Source organism: Pyrgilauda ruficollis, unplaced genomic scaffold (genome assembly GCF_017590135.1).
Source record: "Pyrgilauda ruficollis isolate IOZ18807 unplaced genomic scaffold, ASM1759013v1 scaffold4, whole genome shotgun sequence".
Lineage (NCBI taxonomy): Eukaryota > Metazoa > Chordata > Aves > Passeriformes > Passeridae > Pyrgilauda > Pyrgilauda ruficollis.
This window is the reverse complement of record NW_024525489.1, coordinates 22,754,692-22,772,335: the sequence shown is the minus strand read 5'-3', so window position 1 is coordinate 22,772,335 and position 17,644 is coordinate 22,754,692. Positions and strand designations below refer to the sequence as shown.

The following is a 17,644-nucleotide window of genomic DNA, read 5'->3' as shown; positions in this document are numbered from 1 at the left end:
GAATGTCAAACAAACAAAGTAAATCACATGTATGTTTACTTACCCTTTGCTGGGAGATCCATTTTATTTCTATGTTGAACCCAACATCTTTAGGAACAGACTCCAGGACCTAAAAAAAATTTTACCATGAAGTGACCCCACAGCAAAGGAGGACCCCAAAACAGAGCACTGTTTAGTTAATTGTTGGGAGAATACATTGGAGTTTAATGCTAATAATGGTGTCTAACACTAAAATTCAAAACCCTAGGTTTTTAACATTTTATACAACACACATATACACCCTTTTCTACTCCAGTTTAAACTTAATGAATACATAAAAGTGGATACAATCTTAAGGACAAGATTTTGACAAACATACAGATGTGAGTCAATTCACCTTAACACATGTAAGAAACACCCCATTTGTACTCCTGAAGAAATTTTATTTTTCTTTCTCCAGGAAGTTATTTTGAATGCAAAATGCATCTTAAGTATGTAAGCCAGGAGCTTGCCATTACCATGATAACAGAAGTTCTTTCATGTGAAATTCCTGTGAAGAATTTTGCAAGGTGATTTCAAAAGGTGGAGCTAACACAAACCAGTCCTAAATGGAAACACACTGGAAATTCACTCAACATTTCTCAGTGTCTGGCTCTGAAAGATGCCCAAGACACTGTGAGGAACTGCCAAAGGCCAGGTGTGGTTTCTTTCACAATTAGAAACAACTGACAATGCATTAACAGGCAATGCCCACATGTTGGGGCAGCTGTAAAACTGAGTGCACCCTGAGCTACACAGCTTGGGCTCACAAATTCAGAAGCTTGAAATACACACAGTTACCTGTAAGCACTGAAAACCCTCCAGTTTAAATAATAAATACTTAAATTTAAACTTAAGTTTAAATAATAAATACTTAAATAAATAATAAAATGCCTGTTCTCAGTTCCAGTATTGACACCAGAGGCCTAAACCCAAAAATCAATATTCCCCCAGCTATGTGTGCAAAGCTGAAAGTAAAACACAGGTTTTCAAGTTCCCCAGTCATTTTGCTCCATATTCACTACTTACTGTTTGCAGAGAAGGAAATGGCTGCATCTCAAAAGCAGAGTTCTCTTCCTCTTTAAAAGATGCTGGAAAGAAAGATAAAATATTGAATTAAAACAAACAGAACATAATCCCAGTAATGCCAACACCAAAAGACTGGCTCAAAATTGTAAGGCCTTTAGGAGTGAATAATGATTACTTACATCTTTTCCTCTAACACTGACATACTCCCGTGATGATGTTGGCAATTCCTGGTTTGGAGTTTAAAACCTTGCCATTATATATATATATGTGTGTGTGTATATATCAGAATGGCTTCTCCCATCCCTCACCACTTCACTCAGAGAATTATATCCACAATAAACCATGGCTATGAAGGCTTATTTGTTTGATTTTTAAAAATTTTATCTTTTCTTATACAGGTAGAATGTGTAAGATAATTTGCTGTCCCTACAAAGGGGGATAATTAAGGCCAAAAATTTACAGCACTGATAAGACATCCTACAGCAGTTACCAAAGTTCTTGCCAGCAAGTCTGAAGAGCTGAAGGTACAGTTGGAGAGGCATAAGATGGAAACATCATTGGCAATTTTGTTATGATTATTCAAAAATATATATTGTTCTATATGTTTGCCTTCTACCCTTCTGTCCCTGCTTCCCAACTTCTGTTCAAATATTTCCTTCCCAGTAAAGACCTCCACAGCATGCACAAAATTAACTACATAAGCACTTAGAAATGTTCAGGACAAATGTGATTACAATAAGCAACTACAACCACAGAATTTATATAATTACATGGCAATAAATCAATCCCAACACTCCTCCAAACTAGTACATACCATTGTGATCTTTTAATTTCAGGGCCGTCACGTGAGCCAGCTGAAGAGCATAAGAGCAACATTAACACTCTACCCACATCTTCCTACATGTAAAACGTAACTAATTTTGCTTGTAAATAATTTTACAATTTAAAAGTCTATTACAGACATAGTTACAGTAATTTGTAAAAGAATAAAAGACCATATTGTATACATCACAATTTTCTTTCAATCTTTGTTTTAACGATTTCAAGAAAAGCTCAAAACCAAACTGAAAACATGCTCACTGAAAATTCAGGAATCGTGTTAAGGGTAAACCCATACAAACTATAATTCAACATCAAGATGTGAAGAAGCCTGAACATTAATCCCTCCTCTGTGTTTCAATCCAGTGCAAAGGGCTGACCTGTTTTACATTACAGTCACACACACTGAGCTAGAATCAGGCCAGACACAGACAACTCCCTTGCTCCATTCAAATGCTCTCTTCACAAAAGGGAGCAGGCCAAGTAATTTTAAGTAAAAGGAATCATATGGTTCTTGGACCAGCCAGATGGTTTCCTTGACTGAGGGCAGGTATCTCAGCAGGGTCTTCAGCAGCCTTCTCATCCCTTTTTTATCTAGACAGGGCACTTCTGTTTGGAAGGCAGAGCAGTTCAACACAGTCCCTTTATCATTTGAAAATTAGATACCATATTTCTAGAGGATAAAAGTAGTAACATTTATCTAAGTTGTAAAAACAGTGCAAAAGTATTTCTCTTGGAATTACCTAATTGTTCTGTTTGTACTATTTTTAAAACTGGACTCTCCCAAACTATCTGTAGTCACTCCCAAAACCTCCAAGCTTCATAAAATTCTACACGCAGCGTATTGTACTAGGCAAGGAAACAATACCTTTAATAACTGCAGCTGATCAAATGTGAGTTCTTTGACTGCAATCTCAAACAGTTCCGAAGGCTCCGTGTCCAGTTTCTTTGAAGAGAACCAACACATAATTAAGCATCACTGAAAACAACAAAAAAGTCTACACACTTTTCATATAGTAGCCATAAAGGCAATTAATGTTTCATATTTTATTGATAAAGATACAAGTGATATCTTATTAATAAGATGATCAGTTTTCACAAAACAACACAGGCACCTAAAAGCACAAAACAATTTGAAAGAAACCCAGTGTTTCATGCAAGTCACAGCTTTAAAGTTCTTGCCTCCCAAAATATTAGCATAATTATTCTGTAAAAACTTGATTGGTTAATGTATTCAGGAAAGATGTTTACAAGTAAAGAAATGCAGTTAAAAATATTCCAAGGCAGTTCACTTTACTGCTGTTTATCCAATGTCTCAGAAACTAATAAAAAAAGATAAATGTCCTGGGGTAAAATTCACACACAAAGACCACTCCCAAAATAAAGATCTGGTGTCAAAAAAATTCTGTCCATTTCTCACTTCCCCTCTTCACTAAGAAATTTTTACTGAGCAAGACAATGCTGAGTGAAGATACACTGAATATTCATTCCCCTCGGTCAAGGTCCATTTCCATAGCTGTTCTAAACCAAGCTTCTTATAAAGTGCAATACTGCCAAGAGTGTGGGAGTTTGAAAACACAAGACCCAGTGCCAAGAAGACAGAGCAGTGTGCTCTGCAATCTCTCTCTGGATTCACTGCCAGCACTAGGAGGGAAGATAAGCAGAACAGGACAGAGTGCAAACATTCAGGCCTCAGTATAAGAGAGCCCCATAGGCACCACAGAATTTAACAGAGTTGTCTGCTTTTTTTCTTCCAAATCGTAGGTCAGAAAGAAACTAAACAGTAATTACAATGTGAGCTTGAAGTGTGCCAAACCATGCACCTGAAATGCTGTTGCTACAACATCAAAAGGAAAAAACTCAATTTCCCTGCTCTATGCACTAAGTAATGCTGCATATTTATTGCCATTCTAGCCCTTGAGAGTCCAGAATTATTTCTATGAGAGCTTAACATTTTAAATTTCTAGAATGGGCATATCTATACATAAAATAGAGCTATTATCTTCTTTACCTTTTTCATGGACATGCAACATGTGAGATCGTGGTATACTATAGGCACATGATCCTTAGAAAGATGTACATCAAATTCCACAAATGCTGCTCCCTACAGAGAATCGAAAATCACAAAGAACAAAACAAAAGCCCATTAACTACTTGTGCACAAGGACTATAGAACTGTATGCAAGTATTGTCAAGTATTCACAGGTCCTGGACATCAAGCAGAAGTTGAATACACCTAGCTGCTACCAGTTAAATCATGTTCAGCAATAGATTATTAAAGATGAAAAAAATATATGGCAAATTATCCTAATTACCATAATACAGACACACACACATATATATGTATCTTGCTTAATCTTGTAAAACCCTCTAATAAGATTCAAGTCTTGTGAACCAGATTACAGAGAAAGGCCAAGACAATATTTTTAGACACAAATGTTTTAAACACAGATAATTTTGAGGCATCTTCCTCCCTCCTTCCCACCACCACAGCAAGAGACAAGTGAGGGCTCCACATTGCCAAGGCTTTAGGGAGATATTCCATACAGGAACAAACTTCTGGAGTCACTAGTGAGTAACACAGCAGCAGTGTGTTATAATCTGTGCAAGAGCAGAAATAGCTGCATCCAGCACTCTCCTGCCCTTTTCAGCTGTAAATGATTTTCTGTTAGGCTTTAAAAAAGGAAGAAAGATCCAAAAGCTCGAAGTACAGCCTTCTGGAAAAGAGGGAGGGCCAGAAATAAAGAGTAAGACAGTAAAAGGTTGGGGTTTTTTACTTATATTGACTGTCTGCAAGTCATTCCTTTGAAGGCCTCCAAGAATGCCACTCATCAAATTACCACCCTGACACCCACTTTTTCAATCAGCACCGAGAGAAAAGAGAACATGGGTTTTTTCAGCCCTTTTCTCAGCAGAAATATTTTTAAAGTGGTGGCTTGTCAGCCTTTTCAATCTGCAAATAGATGAAAGCAATTCTCTGGTGACGCTGCTGATGACTTCACAGGAAATTTCTGCCTCAGTGCATATTTCTTGTGAGCATTCTAAAAGCCTGTCTGTAAACCTGTAGTGTCCACTCAAGGATTAAGAACTACTGTTCAAAAGAGTCATTTAGCAGCTGCGGTTTTATTCAGTGATCAAGATTATTGCAAGGAATAAAAGTGACCACCTCCATCACAGAATTTAGTCACATGGAGCTATTATCTCCCAAACTGAAAGTTCTGTCTTAAGTTTTCAAGTCTTCACTGCAGCAAGCACCAAAACAAGGATTGGTTTATTCTACCAGCTCAGCTCCCAAGTCACATTTTCAGACAGCAAGTTTCAGTACACAGCAGTCCCTGAGCAAGACCTTTGCCACATGAGAGGATGCTGACAGACTCTAGCAGTGGCAAAATTTGATTCATTTGTTCAACTTGCCTGTACAGGGTTGAGATTAAAATTCTCCCTGTATTAGAATACCAGCAGAATATACTAAACGGAAGTTTTGATTTTTTAAAGGGACTTGAGAATGAGAGTCTAACCTACTATTAACTTCCCGTAACTCAGGCCATTTCCACAGTGATTTTATCTAATTTACATCAGTTCCATTACCATTCACTGTATTGAATCATGCAAACTAAGTATACAAGCCAACCTAGTTTGCACTAGACAGGTGCTGTGTGTATGAAAATGTGTGCACATACATGACTGGCAGCGCTCCTCAGGGATGCAATGGTGTTCTCTCGAACTTTAGCAAGCCTGAAACAACAGCCAAGAAAAAGGGTTTGTTAGATGCAGTATAGCACAGAATTAAAACAACAGAAACACAAATCAGAAGTTTTTGTTTTAGGGAATACCCACAACTTGATACTGAAGTAAATGACTATGGGTTGCAGCTTTGTAAACTGTCCGCTTCCTCAACTGATGTCAGTGACACAAATCAATTTCGCCAGTTTAAAATGCAAACAAACTTACTTAGCTGTTGTTGTAGAATTCCCTGCTCCTCTGTGTCCAACATCCAGAGTTGTTCTTGGTTTCCAGTACTTTGCATATGAAGCCTGCATATCACAAGTGTATCCCTGGATGGGTTTGATAATGATGTAGTCCACTGCAAGAACAACAGCAATGCTTCACATGTCAGTAAACAGCAGATAGCTTTGAGGAAAGTTATCTGCATCTGTTGTTGGCATCAACTGTACCTCTAACTTTTCCAATTGTTTTCCTTGGATTTCTGCTCATGATAGCCAGTGTAAGAACTCCAGCACTCCTTCCGAATTCTGCGATTGTGGATGACAGGAGGCAGGCAGAGCCTACGTGACCTGGGAGCACATCGTCTTGTACCACCTTCTCACCTAAATCTTCCTGAAAACAAAAAAAAACAAAACAAAACAAAAAAAAAAAAAACCAAAACCCCCACTGTTAGTTGTGAATGAGAAATCTACACAAACTTTTCTGGCTTGCTCCTCAGGACATAACACAAGTTTCTTGTGTTTTACATAAAACACTAATTTCAGCTAAAATTGTTTAATGTAGCAGTGAGTCACGAATTACTATCAGGAAAATGAAAACTTTAACAGAAATCTACAAAACTCACATTTTTCTTTGACACCCCTTACATCTCATAAGCTTTTCACATCAAAAGAGCATGCATGGAATAGTCTGTCTTCTAAAATGCCCAAGTTCTGTTTAGAACAAAAATTAACTGGAATAATATTTATGCTTAAAATGCTAAAAAAATGGTATGCATTTGCTGGGAAGAACTAATATACAGAATGTGAACTTGACCACAGTCAAGTTCAGGAACTATGTAGACACTTTACAATTATGACTGTAAGTGATCTTGAAGGCATTTTCAGACCAAAAAGAGAATGCTTAAAAAACTTTATTCTGTGTAAGTTGCTTTCTTTTAAAAAGAACTTCAAATACTAAGACCCTTCAGGGGAAAAATAACAGACACAGCAGTGAGAATCCAGTTTTAATCTGCATGAGTTAGTTCAAAGAACTTTTGCTTCTAATATAAAAATTTAGATTTGATAGTTGTGATATAACCAGTCCATACACACATTGTACAGTCTGAAGCAGGAGAAGCATAACCTAGCTCTGATAAAGGATTAATATCAAGCCAACCTAACAGCATGCAATACTGCAGACACACAGATTCAAGTCTAATTTGTACTGACTTCTAAATAAGCAGAACTGAAAAACCTCCTCCACATCTAGAAGGCTCACAAAACCCTTTCTACCAATGGGCTGGGAGTCAAGTCTCACACTTGTGTAAATAAATCCAAAAGATGAAGAACATCAGGCAGTAGCTCTGTTTCAACAGTGGAATCTTCACAACAACTGAGCTCCAAAAGGCAGACTGGAGTTGCTTCTTAGGGGTAAAGAGACATACCTCAAAAAAATCAAATATTAATTCCAAGTTATCAGGCTCCATGGTTTGTATTATGTATTCTATCCATCGGTCTGGCTGCAAAGCATAGCCACAGTCTGGCTGAGAGTGCCGACATTTGTAGTCGTTGTCACTGATCAAGGAGAACTCCACCGTGTTTGCCATTTTCTGAGGGACAGTAGGGGATGTCTTCTCTTGGCCCTCTTCATCATCATCCTTCTCTAGCCCTTCTAGGGTCAATTTTACTCTACTCAACCAGAAACACAAAACAAATGGTTAAGTCACCGCAGTGCCTTTACAAATGACAAAGATTTAGGAAGAAGCCTGAGCAGAAGCTCGTATGACACAAGAATTCTTCTCAACTCCACCACTCACAGAACAGGACTGTATAGTGTCCTCACACGAGCAAGAGTTTGCAGCCATTGTATAAATCCTATTTTAGTCAGATTGCAGTGCTCAAGTCACTGCTAGAAGTTGAACCTGGGTAAATTTGAAAGCTCTACTAGTGGTCTGAAAAGCTGCACTCCACCAGACTATTCGGGCTGCCAAATAGACAGCCTTCCTGTACAGGATGACACCCATAATGCCAACAGGCTAATGAAAAGCACTGAAAACAGCAGTCATCATCAAGATCAAGACTGGAACATTGGTGGCTGCTGCTATGTCTCTCTGATAAGGCAGATAAGTATACTCTAATAGACATAAGTAATATAGGCTGATGCAATTAAGTCCCTTGAAAAATCCTAAATGAGCATGTAAACTGAATGGATTTCTGAAAAATCCTGGACTGAGAAGCATAAGCCTCCATAAGACTCAACGTCCTTTATCATAGAGAGCAAACCTTCCAGATAAAATTAGTTATGTCAGTGAAGTAAGCACACATGAGTAAACCAAATCCCTTCCTGCATCACAGACACAGCAGATGAGATACAGGATTATCATTTATAGATGCCAAGTCACCAGTAAAACTGAAGTCATATCTCAAAGAAATAATTATAATCATGGAAATCTATTACACCAAGTCCACATTGAAATATATCCTCATAAAAAAAAAGAAAAGAAGTTATAACACAGGTACTCCAGAAACTTGAAAAATGACACTGCCATAGCAAGTGACAGTCACAGCAACTACTGGACAGATCCAACATTTTAGGACAGAGTATTTAGTGAATGCATCTAGTTTATCGAGTTTTCTTTCAACCATTTAACTTAGACAAGAAGCTGGCTTCAGAAATTGCTTTTTCTACCTGCTGTAACATGCAAGGTAAACAGGCAAAGCTGTACAGAACACAATGTAAGTATTAAATCTCAGTGAAGAGCATCATATTAAATAAATCTTCCCCTCATCAGCAAATCTGGAACTGGTGGGAGGGGGAATCAAATCAAAACTTGAAGAAAAGAAATAAATCAAGTACGACAGATCCATGGAATGGTTTGGTTTGGAAGGGATCTTAAAGATCATTTAGTTCTAACCCCCCCTACCACAGGCAGGGACACCCACTCAACCAGGTTCCTCCAAGCCCCATTCAACTTTGCCTTGAACACTTCTTGGGTCTCAGCACCTACAAATTTGGACATCTTGTGCCAGTGCCTCACCACCCACACACTAAAGAATGTCTTCCTCATATCTCATCTAACCCTGTCCTCTTTCAGTTTAAAGCAGTTCTCCCTTGTCCTATCACTGCAGGCCCTTGTCCAAAGTCCCTCTTCGGCTCTCTTTAGTGACTGCTGCAAAGGTCTTCCCAGAGTCTTCTCTTCTCTAGGCTGAAGAAGACAGAATTTCTAATCCTATGTCCACAGCAGAAGTGTTCCAGCCCTCCATGGTCTCTCTCCTCTGGACTCACTTTCCCAGCTCCATGTACTTCTTATCCTGGGGGTCCCTGGATGCAGTTCTCCAGCTGGGGTCTCACCAGAGCACAGCAGGGGGACAGAATCCCCTCCCTCACCCTGCTGGCCCCACTGCTGCTGCTGCTGCTGCAGCTCACAATGCACTTGGCCTTCTGGGCTGCCAGCGTGCAGCGCTGGGTCACATCGAGCTTGTCGTCACCAACACTCCCAAGTCCTTCTCCTCAGGGTGCTCTCAATCCATTCTCCACTGGGCCTGCACTTGGGATTGCTCCAATTCAAGTGGAGGACCTTGCACTTGGCCTTGGTGAGATCTGAACTCCTAAGCCTGTGAAGCTTCCTCTGGATGGCATCCCTTTCCTCCAGTGTGACTGCACCCCTCAGGCTGCTGCCATCAGCAAATTACTGAAGGGACACTCAACCCTATTTTCCATGTCACCAACACCACCAAACCCTGAGGGACACCCCTCATCCCTGGTTTTCACTTGGGACATCAAGCTGCTGACCACAACATCCAGGGCAACCACCCAGCCAAATCCTTATCCACTGTGTGCAACAGTGCAGTGCTCTAAACACCAGGGCTAAGATACCCATTTCTGACAATTAACTGTGGAGTTATAAAAATGCCTGCTTTTTGAGGCACCTATGCAGAGAACAGCACCAAACTGATTTGTAAGAAACTAAGAAGAACCTAGAAGAACTAAGAACACTACAGTTCCAGCCAAAAGGCAAGAAATACCAAGACAATTATGGAGTAAATATTTGTGCTTTAGCACTTGGAAATTGGGCTATTAGTAACCCAAAATGAATTTAAAGGTTACATCAATTAAGTAAAAAAATATATATCCCTAGCATTGACAATTAACATGAGGTAAATTGCATACTGAGATGAGCAGGCTCTTACCTAAACCTTGATGTTTTAAATTTCTTCTTAGAAATCAGTACAGGGGGTTTCTCGGAATAATGCAGACGTAGCCTTATTTCTGTCTGACATGTCAGCCACCCAGCATCCACAGTTTCAATACCATCTATCAAAAGCCAAACAAAGAGGAGAAGACATTTTAGTAACTTATTTTAGGGAGATCTAGGCAGGTCCTCTTGCCATCATCTCCCAGATAATCCTCCTTATCACCAGCCTTGATCTACAGTAATGCAAGAAGCTGGGTGCAGCCTTTTCCCAAACTTTCTGAGCTACCCAGAACAGCCACCAAGAACTGCAGTTGTCTGCTGGATTTTAATGGGATTAAACAGGAACAATGATCATGTTTAAACTATCTGCAGGACAGCACTGAGTAACATTCCCTTGTCCTGGGATCTCTCAGCACATGGAATAATACTGACAGGAACTCTGAAGGCTCCAAAGCAGTCAGAGGCTCCCTGTTTCTGATGAGGTACAGGAGTGTCCATTAGCTCATCATAATCAGTGCCAGCAAAGCAGTGCAAGTCTGCAGGACAGGGTACAGCAACAGTTGTGATGAAAAGTGTGGAGAATCCTCACCCTGAACATCAAAACAAAGAAAACCTGCAAGCAGGAGGACCAGAAACACAAGCTGCAAAGCAGGTGCTGAAGCAAACCCCACAGTTTTGAAGAGTTCCTAAAGAGCCAAACCCATCATTTGATGAGGATATGAGGGGGAAATGGAAAAGTTTGAAGACAAGATTTATGAGGTATGATAAGGAGTTACTTTCAGTGTCAGAGGATTGAACATTAAGTGAGAGATGGGTCAGAACTGTCAGAAGTGAGACATTTGTGCACACACAAAAATATGAGGTGTGGGCTTACAAGAACCCTTTGGCAGCTGCATCTCTGACTGAAGAGGCAGAGTGGGTACATTCAGTGAGAGTGATTATGTTTTTCCAGGCATGAGAATTTTTCTAAGGCTAGGTATTAAGAAAAAGCTAAGCCTATTCTGTACTTTCAAAAAATGCATGCTCATGATTTATAGTTCCCAAATTTCAACCTTTAACACCATCAGAGTGACAAGACTTCAACTCTTCCTAGAACTCTTTTATTAACATTAGAAGGGGTAACAGCCTGAGTGTGAATTCACAAATGCTGGATACAAAAATAACTGTAAAAGCATAGAAAACTATCATAGGCAATTCTTTTCAAAACCTATAATTTCAAACATTTTTCAATTACAAGACTTAACCTTGCTTAAATTAAATTCATAGAGAATAAAGGTAAAGAATAATGGTTAATATAGCTCACTTACTACAGATTCCAAAGTTTCCATCATCGACAGTAATTTCATTTTCTAGAATTAAAAGGAATGGAAAAGAATGGAAAAAAGTAATTAGTATTCACATTTAAAAATCATTGCCAAGATAAATTAATTCTACTTCTCCACTTCACTTCTAAAAAGTGTATCTAAAAAAATGCAGGAGAACTGAAACAGATAAAGCAGCATGTTTTTTGCAAACTTCGCTAATGACTGATCTCAAATTATGTTTTTTTCTCAGTTTCTGCACAAAAAAACCCAACCAACACACAAAACACCACATTTCACATCAAATAATCTGAACTGAGTAAAAAGGTTGCACTATTTTCTGGCTTGCTGCAGTATTTTGCTGATAACTATATCCCACTAACATCTAAGATGTTTTACGTGTCAAAATAGTGTCAAAGACATTAAATTTTCTTGCAAACATACAAGAAAGTTGTCCTGCTGCAGATTTAAAGCTCTTAAATTGAGTCAGTCACAATTAAAATGCTTATTCTGCCCGCATGACAGAAACCAACCTAGCATGAAATACTGAAAACGCTCACTTCACACTTACTTTCATCCTTACTCTTTCCAAAGCTTTAAGAACTGAAATCCTAAGGCACTAAGTAAATTCATCAGTATTAACGGAACAGATAGTCTAAACAAACCATCCACTTCTCAAAACATAAAACTTCACATAATTTTGCCTCTACAGTGGTTAATCCCTTTTTTTTCCCTAAGAATCATTTGGCTCCTAATCTAATTTCTTAATAACCACAGGCAACAATTTAGGATCAAAATGACCCAGGGCTAACATACTGTGCATTGCTGCATTTTCTTAAAAACTGCTTATGAAGAATTCAGTATTACCTGGGGTAAAAAAAAAAATCTCTACTTTGAATGAGGTAATCTAAATTTAGAGATAAAGCCTAGGCCCTAGCAGAGGATAGGCTGCTTCTCTTATCAGCTACTGACAAATACAGAAATAACCTTCTTATGTGAATAGAAACACTACTAACTCAACTGAAATGAAAAAAAAACGGCAAAGGGAGAACAGAACATGATCATCGTGCTATTAATGACTAACAGATTCTTTGATACCACCTTCTTTCTAAAAGACATTTTTTCAAATAATTAGAAAGTTTCTTAACAAATGTGAACTTCTAAGTGTGGAGAAAATAGTATTTTTTATGTGCTAGAAAAGACAGTGCATAAAACATGCCATAGCAGCATAAGAGATCTAAACTACAAGCTACATTCAAAGGTTATTTCAGTCACTCTTACAACCCAAACTTTTTCCCTGTTCAGAAAAGCATTAGTAACTCATATGCAAGTCTGCATGCCACCCTTTCTTTCAGCAAAATACATTTCTGCTAAATTGCCGGGTAAATAAGTGCATTCATGTTTCTACTTTCATTAATCCATTGACTTACAGAAGCCTAATTAAACATTTTTTGTTTAAAATTTTACTAATTAAATAGTACTTAAATTAAAAAACACAGTGATTTCATACCCTCCCCACATTTTCTTTAAAGAGATCATATGGATCCTTAGTCTCAAAGAATTAAGCTTACAGAAAATTATTAAAATTTCAAATTAATAAAAAACAACCCACATAATCATCTTAAGGATGACAGCAAAGAATTTCACATCCACTCCCATTTTGAAGCCACTTACATATATATACATATATATTTTGAGTATACATATATATTTTGAGAGTAAGGCCCATGTTTTGCAAAAAAAAAAAAAAAGTCTATACCTCCCACACATTAATAAATTTAAGTATTTTACAACTACAGGTATCAATCCCTCTAAACCAGTGTGCAGCATATCAGCAATCTTATGCATATGCCTCAAACAGATGCAGTTGATGCCCATACCTAAAGGGGTAATTGATCGTGGTTGTAGATGAGTCTCCCACGTGTGAACTATGACTTCGCAGGGACCATCGATAGTCTGTAATTTAAAAGTTAAATGTCTGCAATAATTTCTTTTGTTAGATCTGACTTTGTACCCATGAAGCTGTTTGGGATGGTTGTGAACTAAACTTAGAGATTTAAGGGAGTAAAAGAAGAAGGAGAAGAAGAAAGGGAGAGGAACAGAGAGAGAAAAAGACTGAAGAAGAAAGAAAGAAAACAGATGAGGCTTCTTACCCCTGCAACTGCTGATGACTCTGTTTGATGTGTTGTGAATACATATGACAAAACTTGTGACAGTCTGACATGGCAGAGAGGTTACATGGAATCATTAAACCTTTACTGCTAACAGATACTCTGCTGGACTACTTTAGTTTCCTTCTAATACCAAAAAAAAAAATAAAAAAAAATCTCTGAATTCATTAAGAGTGCTCACTTTGTTCTCAAGCTACAGCAACAGTTTATGAAAAACATACCCCACATCTCTAATTCCAAACAGCACTCAGCACCTACTCATGCACATAGCAGTCACAGGGGTGAGTTCTCCTTCAAAATTTACCTTAGTAACTTCAAAGACTATAAAACACAGTTATTTTAGTTGTGGTACTGGAAAGCAAATTATTTATCATCTAATTAAAACATAAATAATTGACCCAATCAGCCAGCAATGAATACCCCGCAGTCTATTCCAGCTGGAGCAGGATAAATTAGATACTTTCATTAAAAAGAAATATTGTCCACCAAAAGAATACATTTGTTGGCAAACATAGCCAAGACTCAGATAACCAGAAAAGTAACACAAACTCTTCTTTCAGAACAATTTAACTTTGAAATAGCTTTCTAGTTAAAAGCTTTTAGGTAACCAAAATTTAACATCAGAGAACATGCCTGGTTACCACTTCAGTCACCCTGAGAAGTTTCTCCTAGCATGGCACAGTTGTTACAATCAGATGTAAAAACCACTATCAAATAGCTGCAATTTGTCATTTTGAGGTTTTGGAGCCTAAGTAACTTATTTCCAAAAAAATTTGCTACTATTGCCAAAGACATGGAAACTTCAACGCCAGCTCGTCCCAGCAGTTCAGGTTCTTGTTTAAACAGATTTCAGACCCACAGGGACATCCAGACAAGCTCCAAACTCAGCAGTATAATTACACAGCACCATAATGCTTTGTTCCATTACAGCTTTGTTACCTTTGTTACATTACCCAATAAATTCCTTACATGCAGATGGGATTTCTTGACATGCACTGAGCACATTTAATCTCCCAAGCCTTTGGGTGGGTTAACAGCAAGCCAACACCAAACATTTAACAAGTGCTCAGTAGGATGGCTTTGCTCTGTGAGTCTCAGCTAAAGCAATGTTCCTAATGAGTTCAGAGGCGTCCACACTTAAAGGTCATGTCAGAATAAAACACATGTGCTTAGTTATGTTTTAAAGACAGAATGCATACAAAATATAAATAAAATTATATTACTGCTTCCAGTTTATTCCTGTTATGGGGCAGTTTTAGTTCCCCACTTCTCACTACTGTCACAGTGTCCACGCTTAGGATTTCTAGAAAAGTAAATAACGAGAAGTTTCTTTCCCCTCCTTTCACAGCACAGTGACATTTGCCTGTCACAATGACAGTTTCTAAAGCTGCAAACCACGTTTGTCAGCAGGCAGGCTGCCATTTACTCCCACCATGCAGGCATGCAAGATCTCCAACAGCAGCTCCCATGAACACATGTACAGCTTTAGTTTGTGAACCTGGGCAATGCAAATCTTCCTAACATGGACTAAGCTGTTTCCTTCAGAAGGTAAGCAAAGGTTCTTCCTTGTAAAACCCCCAGTGCATTGTATGAAAATACCAATTTATTTCTTACACTACTGTAACTGTCCATTCTAAAGCTAGGTTCTAAAATGATGAATAAATTTGAATAACATTATCCCAACAATAAGGACACCATGCCGGATACATTCAGCACAATTTCCTCTCCTGAAAGGAATACAATGGACTGATTGTGCATTTAATCCCAGGAACCCTCAACACTTTCCATACTAACAAGAGCCAAGCAAAGCTACCTGGAAAAAAAGGGCAACTGATGAGAGAACAGGCACAGACATCACTAAGAACCCCCTCAATTCCTGCTCAGACCCTCTCTGAGTTTACAGGCTTTTAAAAAACATTTTAATTTCACGTAACAGAAGCCATTGTTACAATGAGGTCAAAACAGTAATGTCATTTCTGTGGCATATACTGACCACATCTGAAAAGCAGCCCAGCTGAGCAGCAGAACTAAATGATGTCTCATCAATATTAACAGGATGGCAACGTTGCCTAAAAGGAGTTTCTAGAGGACAGTCTTAAAAGGGCACCCATTCAAATGTCACATCAAGCATCTCATGGGGAGTACACTGAGATAAGTGGCACTGTGGATCTTTTTCTACTAATACAGACACTTCTATTTTTTTTTCAAAGCCAACACGAATATTATGTTGCTTGATCTTGATTAGCTGAACATCTGATTCAATTTTCAAGTTTCTAAAGGACATTCAAGAACTTTCTTTAAAAATCAAGTCTTCTTCCATTATGAGAAGCTGGGGCCTCCCTCCCCAGCAGTCATTAGACACTTTTGAAATGAAGGGGAAAATGCCTATCTAGCATAATGGTTCTGAGGTTGAAAGCAGATGCACCATCTGCACAAAGTGCCTGGGTACTCAGTACAATTAAATAATGAAAACACTTCTGTGGATGTTTAAAATGGTAATTTAGGAGATCAGTTCCCGGGTTCCTGCTTCAAGGCAACACAACAGACAGGCATTAGAGGGGGGGAAAATCCAAACCAAATCTTAAAAACGCCACACAAACACATTTATCCAAGTGCACTTCACTAATTAAAACTATGTTTCAAGAATAATAATCTACTTCAGTAATATGAAACAGCTAAATTAGACTTAATTGCTAAAGCTGTATTTCTGACCAAAATCCCTCTGGATTTCTGTACCATGTAGAAGACAATAATTAAGCACTAAACTGAATAATTAAAGCCATTCAGCCATCGCATCCAACTTGCAAGGCAGCAGCACATAAAAGTCACCTGGCAGGAAATGCTGAGCTCAGGAGAGACTTTCTAGCTCTGGTACCTCCAATAACAGCTTCATACACAATCTGCTATCTCAGCAGATAATAATGCCTTTGTTATTACCAAGACAACCACGGGTTCTTAATCTACAAAAAGCTTTTTTAAGGCAGTAATTACTGAGTCTAGGCCTAAGTTTCAACTTTATTACTAAAGTCCAGACACTAAATGGATTTATTTAATTGCACTTTAAAAAAGTAAATCTAACCCTCATTTGAATCCTCTGTAATTAAGCAGAAAGTGTGAAAAACGTCCTCCAATCCAGTTTTTAAAGTCCTGCTACCTGCACAGACAGCTTAGTTATTTCACACTTGCCTTGAAAGAACTAACCCTGAACTTGCATGCTTATTTATAGTTTTAAAAGCAAGTACAGAACACAGCTGAACAGATTAAGGTGTGTTCCTTACTAAGGTTTTCGAATATGCATCATGCAAACAATGTATGTAAAATTGTTCTTCTAAAACGTAAAATACACAGAAGACAAATTCCAGCCAAGGGAGTTTTGGTGTGCCTCACACAAACCCCCTCACAACCCACTGCCACAAACAGAAAGTGGGTGTAGAATAAAGCCCAGGAAGATCCTCACAGGGAGCTCACTGGTCCCAGACTATGTTCAACAAAAGAACAACCTCAACCAAAATAATTTAAGTTACTGTCTCATTTCATCCAAGTGCGTGTATTCATTTTTCTTTTTAAATGCTTAAGATCAAAATGTCTGAAAACAGTAAAATCTCTTGACATTCAGGAGCCAAGACCTGACACCAATTTTATAGGAAAATGTTCTTTGGATATATATTTATAGTCATGCACCAATTCTACGAATTTCAATATACTGAGTATTAAAAAAACCCTGCTCTTTTTACATAACCACAATTACGTTAACACCAATATGCTTCACTACAAACAAGACTTTCCATTACATCATACTTTCCTTCAAGTAAAAAAAATTAACATCAAATTATGGCCTTCTTAAAGGGAAGTGAGAAAAACACATCACTTTTTTTTTTTTTTACTAAAATGTCCATTATTCTATCTCTTTTCACATCTAGGCTGTAGCACTACTGTGGGTAATCTAGGAACTACCATTTCTCTGTGTAAACATGTATCAGCCCCATCTTTGCCACCACGTCCAACTCGAGCATCTTCACAGGTGCAGTTGCTGTAGAAGTTGCTAACTTCAGATGCACTCAGACTTGAACATATAGTTAAGATTGCACTGTTGTTTCACTACACATAAAATTGATATAAAAAAATTAAGTGTCAGAGATCATATATTGCCAGCTTGTCAAATTTAGGAGATTAATCACATGCAA

The 17,644-nt window shown here is 38.2% G+C and overlaps 1 protein-coding gene across 9 annotated transcripts in view; it reads right to left on the bottom strand.

Annotated features, from left to right (window-relative positions):
- Positions 1-17,644, bottom strand: part of GPCPD1 (glycerophosphocholine phosphodiesterase 1) — a 44,385-nt gene that overhangs the window by 10,642 nt on the left and 16,099 nt on the right. For all 9 annotated transcript variants that reach the window (XR_005955919.1, XM_041477022.1, XM_041477017.1 and 6 more), the window contains 12 exons: positions 13,170-13,245; positions 11,296-11,337; positions 9,984-10,107; positions 7,238-7,481; positions 6,042-6,204; positions 5,818-5,950; positions 5,547-5,601; positions 3,878-3,970; positions 2,735-2,812; positions 1,862-1,901; positions 1,048-1,109; positions 44-109 (listed from right to left, as the gene is read on the bottom strand). Coding sequence is in view for 8 of the 9 variants with exons in the window: in XM_041477022.1 (XP_041332956.1) it covers positions 44-109; positions 1,048-1,109; positions 1,862-1,901; positions 2,735-2,812; positions 3,878-3,970; positions 5,547-5,601; positions 5,818-5,950; positions 6,042-6,204; positions 7,238-7,481; positions 9,984-10,107; positions 11,296-11,337; positions 13,170-13,245 (1,176 nt within the window). In the remaining variant the exon portion in view is untranslated. The remainder of the gene's footprint in view (positions 1-43; positions 110-1,047; positions 1,110-1,861; positions 1,902-2,734; positions 2,813-3,877; positions 3,971-5,546; positions 5,602-5,817; positions 5,951-6,041; positions 6,205-7,237; positions 7,482-9,983; positions 10,108-11,295; positions 11,338-13,169; positions 13,246-17,644) is intronic.